This window comes from Thalassophryne amazonica, chromosome 10 (assembly GCF_902500255.1).
Source record: "Thalassophryne amazonica chromosome 10, fThaAma1.1, whole genome shotgun sequence".
NCBI classification, from domain to species: domain Eukaryota; kingdom Metazoa; phylum Chordata; class Actinopteri; order Batrachoidiformes; family Batrachoididae; genus Thalassophryne; species Thalassophryne amazonica.
In genome coordinates, this window is record NC_047112.1 from 21,515,393 (window position 1) to 21,530,657 (window position 15,265).

Sequence of the window (15,265 nt, forward strand, 5' to 3'; positions counted from 1 at the left end):
ATGGTGTCTAATCAGCATCTGGCACACACCTGTGAGGTGGGATGGATTATCTCAGCAAAGGAGAAGTGCTCACTATCACAGATTTAGACTGGTTTGTGAACAATATTTGAGAGAAATGGTGATATTGTATATGTGGAAAAAGTTTTAGATCTTTGAGTTCATCTCATACAAAATGGGAGCAAAACCAAAAGTGTTGTGTTTATATTTTTGTTGAGTGGGAGAAAGGTCAGGGTAAGCAAGCCATCAAGTCCTCTCAGGCAGTAATGTGAATGCAGAGTGAAGTGAATCTTTTTTTAAGTAACTGTCTTTATGTAACTGGTCTGTGTGTCTTTGCACAGCTTTATGTACTGGTCAGACTGGGGGGATGAGGCCAAAATCGAGAAGGCTGGCATGAATGGAGTGGACCGCCAGGTTCTGGTGTCTGAACACATCGAGTGGCCCAATGGAATCACTCTGGGTAAGAAACCAGAGGGAGGGACGGGTGCGAAGAAGCGGAGGAGTGGGGGGTGTTAGTGAGAATGTAAAGTAGAGAAAAATATGATAAAACAGAAACTACAGAAAAATCAATTAGCGCTGAAAACACGGTTATCTTAAAAAAGAAACAAGAAAACCAAAAAAAAAAAAAAAAAAAACAGCTACTCTGTCAAAGTGCTGTTTGAATAGACGGGAAAATGATTTTATGAAATTCAACATAAAGAAAAAATAAATTATGGAGCTGAAGAGAAACAAAGAAACAGACTGGAGTGAAGACAAAGCAGCTCTTATTGCTGGAGCTCAGTTTGTGTCTCACTCTCATCAATCAACACAACGAATACAGGCCTCCGAATTAATAAGCCAGACGCTGTGTGCCGTCGATACCTCCCATCATCCCTTTCAATTCCCGCTGCGGCGCCAGCCAATTTCTCTCAGTTGCCCTTGCCTGAGGAGGGAGAGGGGCACGCAGTCACTGCACTCCGAGTGGAATTGAGGTGTCACTACATCTGTATGAAAACAAATTATTTTTTCGAGAAAGGCAAAGGAGAGAGCGAGCCGCTCTTGGACCGCTGCTGGATAACAAGTGGCTTGTTTTCCCCCCTTAGTCATTGATTTCTTATAGAGCAGGTGATTATCCGAGTCCAGAGAGGTGAAGTTGTGAAGATTGCTCAGATTTTTTTTTTTTCAGGGCTGCAACTAATGAGGGTTTAGATCATTGATTAACCACTCGTGTACTGTGCAGATGATTATTTTCTAACTAAATCCAAAATTTTGTTTAAAAAAAAAAGGCATTTATAAAAGTCAGAAATGCATGTTTTTTGTTTTTTGTTTGTTTTTGTTTTTTTGTTTTTTTTGGCAGGCAGACCTTTGATCTCCTGATATTAAGATAGAAAAATTTAGATTTTGAGCTCATTATAGTTTCTGAATTTTAAGATACAAAATTTTGCCAGGAAGACGTAGAGAAAGACAGAATTTCTCCTGACAAGCACAACTTACAGTTGTGAATAGTTTTTGAAGTAGCAAATACATTATTGGGGAAAACAAATTATAATAATTATTATATTTATACCTGTCTAACTTTGGTATTTAAGAATATAGAGATTATCCTGCAAAAGTGAAATCCTATTGAGATAAATATACAATTAAAGCAAGATACACTCAGATTTTGTCTGTCGAAGTATTGAATCTGACTGATGTAGGTTAGGACCAGGCCGGCAGCCACATGGCCGCAAGTTCAATCCCCAACCATACAGGTTGGGGATTTAGTCTGATCAGAGAAGGTTTAAAACATTTTACTGTTAACCTATGTTTACTCACACACACACTCATCTTCAACCGTTTACTCCAGCCAAGGGTTGTGGGGCGCTGGAGTCTACGCACAGGATGCCAGTCTGTCGCAAGGACACATATATAGACTGTTAATCCAACTTTAAGCTGTTGTATTTTTGTCTTTGTAGGTTTGTTGTAATCCTTCTACTTTGAAATGAGAAATCACCATTAGTTGTCAAATCAAAACTTAAAAGTTGCAAAACATATTTAAGAAGCTTAAACAAGCCACAAAGCAAAGAGACCAAACTCTTATCGAGGACCCAAATGTAGAGAAACAGTTGAAAAACCCACTGAAGTTTTTTACTGAAATAAGCCCTGCAAGACTAATCAATTTGCTCAAGGGCACATATTCGTTCATCTGCAAAGAAGTCAACCAGCAATATTACAATCGCGTCTGTGTTTTCTCAGCACATGACCACGGCCGTCCTGTCAAAGAAGATTGATGGTGTTGCTGCTGGGCCATTACATTCATATACCTCTCTCACCCCAGGCCTTTTCTCTCTGAATGACCTCTTTCCTTCTTCTGCACCCCCCCCCCCCCCCCTTCTTTGGTTTTGTCCTTTCTTGCCTTTCATCTTCTCAGACTTGTCCAACAGACGTCTGTACTGGGTGGACTCCAAGCTGCACTTGCTATCCAGCGTAGATCTGAATGGAGGGAACCGCAAAGTGCTGCTGTCCTCCGATCACCACCTGGGCCACCCCTTTGCTCTCACCATCTTCGAGGTAGGCAGCAGAAGCAGTGCAGACAATTTGGCTACAGATCATTAAGTCTCTTATTATCTTTGTGACTGTTTGAAGGAATCATCAAACTTTTTTTGTTTTTCATTGAACTGCTGCTCCAGCTGCTTTAAATGTTATACTCCGTCAACAAAAACAATAAATTACCTTTACTGTTCCCCATTTTCAAAGCATGTGTATATATATATATATATATATATATATATATATATATATGTATATATATGTATATGTGTATATATATATATATATATATATATATATATATATATATATATATATATATATATATATATATATATATATATATATATATATATATATATATATATATATATATATGTACTGTGCATCCAGAGAGTATTCACAGTGCTACACTTTCCCACATTTTGTTATGCTACAGCCTTATTCCAAAATGGATTAAATTAGTTTTTCTCGTCAAACGTCTACACACAATACCCCATAATGACAGTGTGAAAAAAGTTTTTTTTTTTAAGATTTTTGCAAATTTGTTTCACAAAATCAAGTGTACATAAGTATTCACGGCCTTTGCCATGAAGCTCAAAATTGAGCCTAGGACCACCGGTTTTTCACAGTTGTCAGTGCATGTCAGAGCACAAGCCAAGCATGAAGTCAAAAGAATTGTCTGTAGGCCTCCAAGAAAGGATTGTCTCAAAGCACAAATCTGGGGAAGGTCCCAATGAACACAGTGATCTCCATCATCCGTAAATGGAAGAAGTTCAGATCCACCAGGAGTCTTCCTAGACCTGCACACTTGTCTAAACTGTACATTGCTGCATTCATCTTTCCCTCAATCCTGACTAGTCTCCCAGTTCCTGCCACTGAAAAACATCCCCACAGCATGACTGTGCCACCACCATGCTTCACTGTAGGGATGGTGCCTGGTTTCCTCCAAACATGATGTCTGACATTCACACCAGAGAGTTCAGTCTTTGTCTCATCAGACCAGAAAATTTTGTTTCTCATGGTCTGAGAGTCCTTCAGGTGTCTTTTGGCAAATTGCAGGTGGGCTGCCATGTGCCTTTTACAAAGGAGTGACTTCCATCTGGCCACTCTACCATATAGGCCTGATTGATGAATTGCTGCAGAGAAGGCTGTCCTTCTTGAAGGTTCTCCTCTCTCCACAGAGGAATGCTGGAGCTCTGACAGAGTGACCATCGGGTTCTTAGTCACGTCCCTGACTAAGGCCCTTCTCCCCAATCACTTAGTTTAGAAGGGCGGCCAGCTCTAGGAGAGTCCTTGTGGACTCTTCCCCAGATTTGTGCCTTGAGACAATCCTGTCATGGAGGTCTACAGACAGTTCCTTTCACTTCATGCTTGGTTTGTGCTCTGACATGCACTGTCCACTATGGGGCCGTATATGTAGACAGTTGGGTGTCTTTCCCAATCACGTCCAATCAACTGAATATAAAACAGGTGGACTCCAGTTACGCTGTAGAAACATCTCAAGGATAATCAGTGGAAACAGGATGCACCTGAGTTCAATTTTGAGCTTCATGGCAAAGGCTGTGAATGCTTATGTACGTTAGATTTCTTCATTTGTTTATTTTTCATAAATTTGCCCAAAATCTCAAAACAAAAACTTTTTTTACATTGTCATTATGGGGTATTGTGTGCAGAATTTTGAGTAAAAAACAAAAGAATTTCATCCATTTTGGAAAACGGCTGTAACATAACAAAATGTGGAAAAAGTGAAGTGCTGTGAATACTTTCTGGAGTATCAGCAACCAGGAGGGTGTCCAAACACTCAGTGGGCATTTAGCAGTATGGTACCTGGATGATCTTCTCCCACCATAGTGTGCAAACAGCCAACACCACACTATTGTATGAGGCAGCCAGAGCCTGGTAACCAGAGAAGAAGATGATCCCAGGAAAATTCAAAGAAGATAGTAGACATGTATGAAGACTGCCGCAGCATCTGAGGGGCTGTGGCATTGTACAAATATACTTGTATATCAGGAACCTTTTAATAAAGCCCTAAAATAGACATTTTCACAGCATACGTATGTGCATGTTCATCATCTGTAAACCTGGAGATTGAAGGGCAGGTAACATAGCGGAAGCATAGTACACCCAAATGTCATCCCTAGTACTTCCTTGCTTACTTAGTATGTACTAAGTATGTACTACAGTAACATTTGGGTTGTATGTTTCTAACCAAAGTTAGTACATACTATTCGGAGTATTCGGATACAGGGACTAATTGGGGCTCCTCACTGCAAAGCATCATTCAATCTCCACAGGTGGATCCACAAAGAAATTAGGTTTGTGCTCACATCTCTTCCTCACTGATACCACATTGATACACATTGATTCCCCTCGACTGTTTTTATAGACTGTAGTTCACTGCAAGTTCTTACTGCGCTGTGATGGAATTATGGCTGGAGTTCAAGAGATGGCAGATTGAAAAACACAGGCCTTTAGTAAATACCAAATCTCATTCACAGATGCTTCTAGTCTCGCTTTTTATAGCAGTCACTTTGGTGTATGCTTAGAAGAACCTTAAGCGCTGATGTAATTGTTACTGCTATGACATGCTCACATATTTAATATAACTTTGTACAGATAATTGAAAATCCAAAAATTCTGAAAAGATTTTCTGTGTGCAGACTTACTTTCCTTCTAAATCAACAAAATAGGGCAGTTGGGACACTTTGAGTCACTCCAGACACTCAGTGGTTGGATGGAAGCAATAGAGTAACTGGAGGATATGGTGTCGTTGCTGAGGTTTAGTTAAAAATGGTCCGCCATTTGTGCTGCTTGTGTCATATCGACCCCTCAGCTTCAGCATAGTAGACACATTGACCTGTCGTGCATGTGTCGGGTGATGTGACAATTCACCAACATGCATGACAACAGTCCTATCTATTACACTACATGTACCATCTCCACAATTTGTGTGTGTTCATTAGATTTTGAAACAGACTTTTTTGAGGAATACACAAACTCAGCTTGCAATGTATATTGAAGGAATCAATATCTGAGATCAGTATATCTTAGTCACAATACAATGGTGTGTTTTACTGTTGTGTTGGAAGCTTTGCTGGCCGCGTCATTAATTAGAGCTTGGTAGTTGTGTTTGGGACACATTTTTCTTTCCAGAATTGACTTAATGACTTTAATTCTGACCCTGTCACAGCAGAAATCAAGACTCATCACACCAGACAACATTTTTTTTTTCTAATCTTCCATTCAATTTTCCATTTTTGGTGATGTGTTACTGCTATAGCCTCAGTTTCATGTCTTGAGCTGGCGGGAAGTGATACCCAGTGTGGTCTTCTGCTGATGCAGCCCATCTGCTTCAAGGTTCTGCCAAGGTTGCTTATCTGCATACCTTGCTTGTGACAAGTAGTTATTTGAGTTATGGGAGCTTTTATATCATCTGGAACCAGTTTGACTATTCTTCTCTGAATCCCACCATATTTCCACTCAGGAGCTACTGACCACTGGATGTAATTTCTGTTTTAGATCATTTTTTGTACACCTGTCAGATGATTGTGTATGAAAATCACAGTAGTTTTGCAGGTTTTTAACAACTCAAACCAGATTGTCTTGTACCAACAATGCTGCCACATTCACCATTCTGTTGCTTAATTTGAACATCAATAGATTCACTTGACTCTATCTACATGCCTAAATCCATTGAGTTTCTGCCACATGATTTGATGGTGGACATGGATTGGGAAGAAGTGAAGTTAGAGCATGTACATATCTCCAGATTCCGTAGCATAGAGTCAGTGACGGTCTGTGACTACCCCTGGATGAAACGACAAGTACAGTAGTACCACAGGTTACATTCCCAGCCACATCAGGTATCCATTTACAGCTGGGTAGACTGAGACAGTGCAGATGAAGTGTCTTGTACAAGGACAGACAAAAAGATAGCATGAATGGGTATTGAGCCCAGGTCTACTGTACATATTGGTAACCCAAACCTTTTCCCACTGAATTATCTACTCTACACTTGGTATTGTGTATCCTATACACTAGAAAGGCTGGAGTGATTTGTGAGAGAAAGCTGAGAGCTTGACAAGTTGAAGAAGAGACCTGACAGTTTAACTGAGATGCAAAGAAATATTGAGATGTTTTGAAAGTACAGTAGTAGCATAACCCCAGAGAAGGAATTATGTTTTCAAACGCTGACAAGTGTAGAGTCACAGTAGAGCACAGCAATCGATGAAACTAATTTGGGTGTAGTTATTGAGGTGGGAGTGAGACAGTCCCTCAGAGATCATAAAGTATAGATGGTGTGGAAGATAAAAAAAAAGAAACAGCAACTGAGAACCTTAAGATGAAGAGGAAGCAAGAGACTAAGGTCCATAAAAGGCTTTTTCTACATTCTCTGCAGCGCAAACTGTGATGATGAGAAACCAAAGGAAGAGGGTTAATCCATCATGTCCAGGTCTGTGTGTAAGAACAAAGAAGAAACCCAGTGAGACAGCACTGAAAGTTCATCCTTGGTGATTAATAGCTCTAAGCTTTTTCTGTTCTGGTTACAGTATAGACCAAATTAAAAACCCTTTAGTAGTGGATCAGAAGGTTCAAGTCCCAACAGATCGATAAGGGAAAGTTACACTTTGGAGGAGCCTTTTTTGTGTTTTTTTTGGGGGGGGGGGGGGGTAGTGTTAAGGAACCTTTGGCCACTCTCAGCCTTCAAGAAACAAAATTCCCACAATGTAGTCAAGAGGCGAGGTCTTGAAGAGTCCTTGATTGTAAACATGAAGCCCGTTTCCACCATAGGAACTGTTACGGGCAGTTCATTGGCCACTATATGTGTCTCCATCACAGCGGCCGCCTTTGCAAGGTGATTCCTTTTAGGGCCTTTTTGCAGGGCAAGATAACTCTGTGCTCCAGGGTTGGTACTTCTAAGTGGCCCTGAAAAGCCATTGGATGGGGCTCAGCACTGACTGGGCACTGACTTACACAGGAGAAGACAGCGACAACAAGCACCAAGCTAGATTAACAAAACAAGAACAAGAGCAGAAAAACTGAAACAGAATGGACAGCAGAGCCACCAGATGGACCAAAGAGTAGGTAGGTACAGACATTGCTGGCTTTATTCTCAATGGGCATGGTCCAACGCGGATTAGACTCTTCCAGGAGGAAGGAGAACACCTATGTTGCACCCAAAAGTGGAGCAGAATTATTATATCACTGCATACATGGCTGCATGAGCTCAACGACTCTTTACCGCAGTGAAGACACAATGATTGAGAAGACCAATTACAAACTGTTCCTGTAAACCTCACATCTGGGAAGGAGGTCAAATTCCGGTGGTGAAAATGAACTTATGGACCAGGTGGGAGGTGGAGTTGCATGTGAATGGTTGGACACATAACCAGGGTGAGACTGCATTTACACATTATTCATTCATAAAATTCCATCTGAGACAAAAACAAACACACAGTGTGTCTAAAGTTGAAAGTAAGGCTTCAGGGCAGTTGTGATTTTGGGATTTGTGTGAAGCTCACATGGACCTTTTTAGATTCTTTACTTTCACATGCAATAGAATCATCTCTGTACTTCGTCACTGACGTGCTGCATTTTACCTCCTGCACACTCACTATCTTCATGCATGTATGAGTATAAATGTGTGCAAACATTATGGCCTGAGGTTCTTCAAAAGGATGCATGCGTATCTTCAAAGATTTACATGTAGTCCTTTGGAGTGATCCACAAAGAAGGTGACACAGTTATTCATATGCATATCAGCTGCAGACCTGGTTTGAATGCACAGTTGTGTCAATCGTCCTAAACACTGCAGAAAGAGTTTTATTGCTCCTTTTTTCATCACTGCAGCAATACAACCTCTGACAGACATCCGCCCCTGCAGACACCAAACACTGAGGAGATGTAGATGGCAGTGACACGCAGAGAGTAATGTTGTGTCTTTTATCTTTCTCTGACTTTCGTGTCATTGCAAAGCCTGCAGACCTTTATTTTCTGTTGCTAGCCAGAGGGGCCAGGCAAGTAAAAGAGATGAGTTTGAGAACAGGGTGAGGGAGAAGAAAAGAAATAGGCAACAAACTTAACATCTGACAGAAGTTCTGAAAGCAAGGGCGGACTGAGATATACTGTCAGTTGATAATACGAGTAAACTGCAGATGAATCCGATTTGACAGTCCCTACATGTGACTGCACAGAACAAGGGATGAAGAGCCTTTAATATCGTGTACATACATTGATACATGCAGCTAAAGATGTTTGTATTTATGTGACATCACACATCTGCTGTTTGAGTTTTGAGAGCTTTCTGACAAACTTGACGTGACCATATAACCTTTGGAAAAGCAGGATGTCCAGGAACTGAGGGGTTGACAGCTTTGTTTGCTGTGTGTCAAAGTGTCCTTGACCAAGACACTGAATGTTTAAATTGCTCTACCGTAGGACACGTTGCCCCCTTCAAATCCACATAAATATGTGATAAAGAAAGTGAAAGATGGCGATGATGGCGGTGAAGGTGCACTCCCTGCTCCACTCACTGCTAATAAACAGTGTGCTCAGCCAATCAAGAGCGAAGAAACACCAGACTTAAACCAGGAGTGGTTGCAGCAGGTAGACATGGAAAACATACAGATCAGGTGATCTCCAGGAGCAGGATTGGTGAACCCTGGGCTTGAGGTTAGAAGACTTTGTAACCAGTGAATCCCCATGTCGATTCCCCATTAGATTGGGAATCTGTGTGTGTGTGTGTGTGTGTGTGTGTGTGTGTGTGTGTGTGTGTGTGTGTGTGTGTGTGTGTGTGTGTGTGTGTGTGTGTGTGTGTGTGTGTGTGTGTGTGTGTGTGTGTGTGTGTGTGTGAGCATGTGCACGCGCGGACATGTGAATTGAGCATTTGTATTGAAAAGCACAGTAGAAATACAATCCATTTACCTTATGACATCAGCCTTACTCAAATTGTGGTCCACAGACCACTTATGGTCCCTGAGTGTCCCCTAGTGGCCTGTGAGTATATTGGTAAAATATCACATTTTAAATTAAAATCATTTCTCAAACTGTTAAAAATATTTTAATATACTGTTGCAATATACTGTTACAGTCATATACAGACCTATTGTTTTTGGATTTTTGTTGAGTTAGGTGGTCTGCGAGATTTTTTATTATTATTGTTATTATTGGTTACATGGTCTTTGGTCTGAAAAAGTTTGAGAGACTTTGTACTCAGTGTACAACAGTGTGCAATATAAAGTGGCAAGAACTAATTGATTTCAGCTCTGTGTCCATATAGCCTTTTTTTTCTGGACACCAAGATTTTTTTTCAGTTCTAAATGGAAATGGAGTGCACAAGGACACCTGCGCCCACCTCCAAAAAAACCCACCTTTTTTTGTGCGCCTTCTCAGAGCGCTTTTAAGTTGAAAATGTTGTGTGTTGGGGGGTTTGGCTGGACATTTTGGCGTTGTTTTCTTTTCTTTGCTCTCCAGGTGGTATGCAAACTGTTTTTTTGTCTGTGGAGAAGGTGCTGGCAGAAGAGTCCTTCACCCTCATCAGCATTATTGGCTGCACTTGTGGAGGATGTTCACGTGCAGGCCTAATGACTTGCAGCACCTGTGGATGATGCTCACGTGCAAACTTAAAGACTTTCAGCTGAAGCAGATAATGAGATGGCGTTCTGCATTTAAGCCATGAGTGATTCGAGCAGACTTGCCGGGAACTCGACCTTGTGACGTTCAGTTGTGAGACGCTGAGGACCGCGCCTGGGTTTGACACATCGTGCCTGTGAAGGAGGACGGGTGAGGGACACATGCTGTCAGCACACATCAGAGGTGATGATTGTCTGAATAAGTGTTAACAGTAATTTGATATTTTGTTACGCAGTATATTTGAACATTGATGAGAATTGTGCAGCTCGCTTCTCACTGCCGTGGCGTACGGAATGATGATCCTCCACCTGTTGTGAGAAGCTGCTCATTTACATAAAGCTTAAATTCAGACCTGAATGTGTTGCTGATAGTGTGTGCCTTTGAAGGATATTTGTTGTAGCTGTTGACTTACCTCACCTTTTCCATCCTTCACAGAGTCAGTTTGTCGTGTCCACCTGGGGGGTGTTCGGCGGTGAGTCTGGGTCCAGAAGCGTCGGGCTTCGATCCATTTGGGCGCTGGAGAGCGCGCCGTCCTTCACCTCGCCAGACAACCGCACATTTATGTTGTACACAATTATTGCACAGAAGGGAAATAAATTTGTTTTGTTTTTGGAACCGCTTTCTGGTTATTTTAGCGCTGGGTTCAGTCAGACGCTGGTCCGCTCCTCAACTCGCGTCTGCACATAACAGAAAATCTCTCAACATTTTAGAGGCGTGTGATAACATCAATGCAGCACTTTTTCAGGCAAGCAGGAGTTTTTGATGATTCCCTGACAGACTTATTTCTTTACTCTGGCTGAGTACATTTTATTGCTGTATGTTATGGGTTATGCATTAGCTGCTTATTGCTGTCATTGAAACATGAGGCACATGAAAATGCTCACTCAGCATTTTTCCACCAGAAAAAATAAATAGATAAATAAATAAAACACTGTCTGAACCTGGAGCCTAATCACTCTCCTTGTCTATTCAATTAATCACCAACTATTTTCATAGCCCATTAATCATCTTGAGTGTTTTTTATTTTTCTTTAAAAAAAAAAGTCCAAATTCTCTGATTTCAGTCCCTTAAATGTCAGTATTTTCTGCTTTCATTACAAATTGCTTGACTCATCTTGGACAATAAACTGACTATCTTTTGGGTTGTGTACAAAACAAGACATTTGTGGAAGTCATCATGAGACACAAATTGAAATTTTTCACCATTTTCTGACAGTTTATGCATCAAACAGCTAATCGATTAATCAAGAAAATAATCAACAGATTATTTGATTATGAAAATAATCATTAGCAGCAGCCTTAGTACAATAACATGTTTGGAGCAGAATCTGTGCGAGGTGTATTCAAAAAGTATCCAACCTGATTTTATCCCATGAAAACAAATGAAGCGTGTGAGTTGTCATTTGGTGGGGAGGTGTAAGGAACCTTCTTGGGTATGTATAAATTTTTCCCCACCCCCAGAGCGCAACTGTCGCAAGCAGTCAGCCTCAGAGTGAAGACATGTACTGAGCACCTGTCTGATTCCCATTTGCTGTAATATGACAGAACAACTTGAGCAAAGGTTAAAAAATTATGCCAAAAGCTTGGTGATACCCAAAGGAAACCATTCACAAGATTCGGCAGACTTTTGGCAATGATGCCATGAGCAGAACGCAAATTAAAGAGTGGCATAACCGCTTCAAAAATGGGCGCACATCTTTGGAGAGCAAAGTACATTCGGGTAGGTCATCCATAAGATGAAATGACCAAGTGATTGACAAAATACAGACCCTGGACATGGATGTCCATCGTGTCACTATCCAAGCACAGATTCAGTACATTCCATTTTGATGGAGGATTTGGGCTTGCGGGGAGTGTCAGTGAAATTTCTGCCGAAGCTGCTAATGACGTTGCAGAAGCAACTGTGTCTGGAAATCTCACAGGACTTGTATTTCCACGCTGGCTTGGGAATGCCTGATTCCACGGGAAGAGTTAGAGAAATTAGCCAAGGATAGGGAAGTCTACTGCCACCGTGACCTGGACTCGGAAAAGCAACAGAAAATCAATGAATGGTTTCATTTTTGTTTCTATTCATATATCAAGATTTCTGGTTTTCATTTTATACCATTTCATTACCATATCAAGTGAACAAGCGATGGCGCTGTTGTCATAGTTTAATCGAACAGTGGTGGAGATTTGGGTCCCTCAGTATCTCTTTGCACCCACACAATCCTGAAATCTATCCAGTTTGAACAAGTGAAAACAGCTCCGTGGGTGGAATCACAGGAGTGTAGGAACATAAACATTCTTGGCACTTTATTAAACGTCAACAAAAAAATGCCATCTTTCTACACAGATTTAACACTGTGTCCATGAGTCTTTTTGCACATTTGCACCAAAAAGAACAATCAAAGAAACAAACAAAACAAACAAAAAGATGAGCGGGTGCCTTAGTTTCAGCTTTCATGAGTTGTTTTCTGGATTAGATGCTCATCAGGCCAGATGCGTGAGGAGAAAATTGGCCGTGATTTTGACAGAAGGTTTTTTCTTGGACTTCTTCCGTCCTTCAGTGTGAGACACCGTCGTCTCCATCTCACAGACGACATACAGAAATCTACATGTTGAGGAGTGTGTGTAAACTGCTCTTCAGCACATCAAATGTGTTCTCCTTGATAATACCTCAAGAGCCTTGACCTTCTCAGGTCTGCATTTTTGTTTGAAGCTTTCAAGGTGAGAAAATCCGACAGGGAGGAAGAGGCACAGATGGAAATGAAGGAACGAAGACAGAGATATGAGACACAAAGGGAAATGGCTGGAAGGACAGATGTCAGTCTTATCAGCATGACTGATATTTGTCTTTCATTGTCTCAACACAGCTGTCATATGAATAAAGGTTATCTGAGTGTGGTGGGTGGGGGAGACCACAGGAAAAGATGATAAATGAGTGGTTGAGAGAAGGGCATAGACCGCTGATAGTCCAACGTCATGCAGCGCCTGGTTTTGGACAGCAGCTGCACTGTACAGCTGAAGCACACTAATCACACCAGACAAATCTGCAGTTGAAGACCAACTGGTTTTTTGACCTTTACCAAGCTCATAAATCTGCAAGCACACAATTGGCCTCATCAGCAACAGCATTTGCTGTCGGAGCTGGAAGGACTTGCTGTAGCCTCCCTGATTCACCTTCCAGAATCAGTCCGGATGTGTTAATTAGTCCACAGTGTTACGCTAATGTTGTTTTCTACACTGACAAAACAAAATTGGGGAATACATACACACAAGTACACATCAAAACTGGTTGTGAGTTGGATAAAGCAGACTAACATTCAGCTTCTGGAATGGCCTTCCCAAAGCCCCGACCTCCACCCTATTGGAAATTTGTGGACTGTTCTTAAAAGCCGGATCTGTGGCAGGAAACCAAACCAATTTAAATGAACTCTGCCAGTTCTAAGAATAAATAAATAGAAAATGGACTACATTTATACAGCGCTTTTCCATCTGCATCAGACACTCAAAGCGCTTTACAATAATGCCTCACATTCACCCCGATGTCAGGGTGCTGCCATACAAGGTGCCCACTACACACCGGGAGCAACTAGGGGATGAAGGATCTTGCCCAAGAACCCTTAGTGATTTTCTGGTCTGATTTTCTGGTCAGGCTGGGATTTGAACCAAGGATCTCCCTGGTCCCAGTGCTTAACCACTAGACCATCACCTCCCCTCCCCAGAAGAAGAGTGGTTAAATATCCAGCCAGAATTCCAGACGCTTCTTGATGGCTACAAAATGCATCTGATTGAAGTGCAGCTTGCTAAAGGACATTTATACAAATATTAGTGGGGATGTACATATATTTGAGCCTGTATGTATAATTTTGAACCTGTGTGGATGAGAGAAGATCCCAAATAAATTAAAACTTGTGCACCCAATTCTTGGTTGTTGCCATTAATATTGTATGCTGTACAATCATTCCACCCTGACAAAAGAACAGTTCAAAGACATCATTAAAAGTCCAGAATTAGCATGACATTCATGTCCATGATGAATGTATGTAAACCTCCAACCACAACTGTACATGTGTACTGAGTAAACATATCTACATTGATATGACGTTATGAAGACATCACTTTTTGGTCACCAGTGCGGTTGTCATGATACAATGGTGTAGATTCACAGTGCCTTTGCGCCTGTGTTATGGAGTAACATTCTGTCACTATTTCACAACCTTCTCGCAAACCAAATAGTGACTTAGTGATGGGAAAAGGTTCTCTTGGCTTCTCTGTTTTTCCCATCACTGTCACCACAGCAGATATGTATGTACATGTTGATTTGATTCAGGTTTTACACCAGATGTCCTTCACTTTGCATAGTGAATGGGCAGGGGTGGTTTTGAAATGGGCACCTTCTGCTTCTGAAGTAAACACAGTAACCACTTGGCCAACACACTGATGGAGTAGCACAGCTTTTGCTAAGAAAAAAATCAAGAAGGTCCCATCTAATGCATATTGTACACAACTGTCCACTTTTACAGGTTTCTCCTTTATCTGCCCCAGGGTGATTCTATGGTAACGGAATTATGACGACGGGAAAGTCTGGCCATATTTTAGCTCCCCATTAAAAATGTGCTGCGATTGTAATTCCGTTGCCATAGAATCGCCCCCAGTTAAATCAAATTATTCTTTGTTTTTGGATCAAAATCTATCCCAAAATCAAAAATTTTTTGAACATGCTTAAAACTTATCTGATTGTTCCTATTGTTCTACAATGATACTTTGACCATTGAATGTCACCTGATTTCAGGGCACAATTGGCTATCTTATTATTATTATTATTATTATTATTATTATTATTATTATTATGTACAAAATCATAGACAATCACGTATCAAAAATCGGTAAAAGGAAACAGGCTTAAAATGAACAAGCATAATCCGAGATTTGTGACACCCACAGTCCGGATCCGGATCACCTGCAAAATTCAGTGGAGTCTTCCATTGCCTTAATATCTATCTGTGGTGAAAATTTGGTGAGAATCCGTGAAGTAGTTTTGACATAATCCTGCTATCAGAAAGATAAATAAACAGCGATGATTTTATTTCGTCTGGTAATAAAATGTCCCTCAACCAGGGTGGAAGACTTTATGCAGG

At 41.0% G+C, this 15,265-nt stretch overlaps 1 protein-coding gene and 1 long non-coding RNA gene across 6 annotated transcripts in view; one reads left to right on the forward strand and one right to left on the reverse strand.

Moving 5' to 3' along the window:
• The window catches only part of lrp8 (low density lipoprotein receptor-related protein 8, apolipoprotein e receptor), a 564,614-nt gene that overhangs the window by 490,518 nt on the left and 58,831 nt on the right, over window positions 1-15,265 (forward strand). For all 5 annotated transcript variants that reach the window (XM_034179535.1, XM_034179536.1, XM_034179537.1 and 2 more), the window contains exons 12-13: window positions 339-457; window positions 2,387-2,526. In XM_034179535.1, coding sequence (XP_034035426.1) covers window positions 339-457; window positions 2,387-2,526 — 259 coding nt within the window. The remainder of the gene's footprint in view (window positions 1-338; window positions 458-2,386; window positions 2,527-15,265) is intronic.
• Window positions 9,168-15,265, reverse strand: part of LOC117518421 — a 28,609-nt gene continuing 22,511 nt past the window's right edge. Inside the window, exon 3 of the long non-coding RNA XR_004562982.1 lies at window positions 9,168-9,177. This is a non-coding gene — a long non-coding RNA (uncharacterized LOC117518421). The remainder of the gene's footprint in view (window positions 9,178-15,265) is intronic.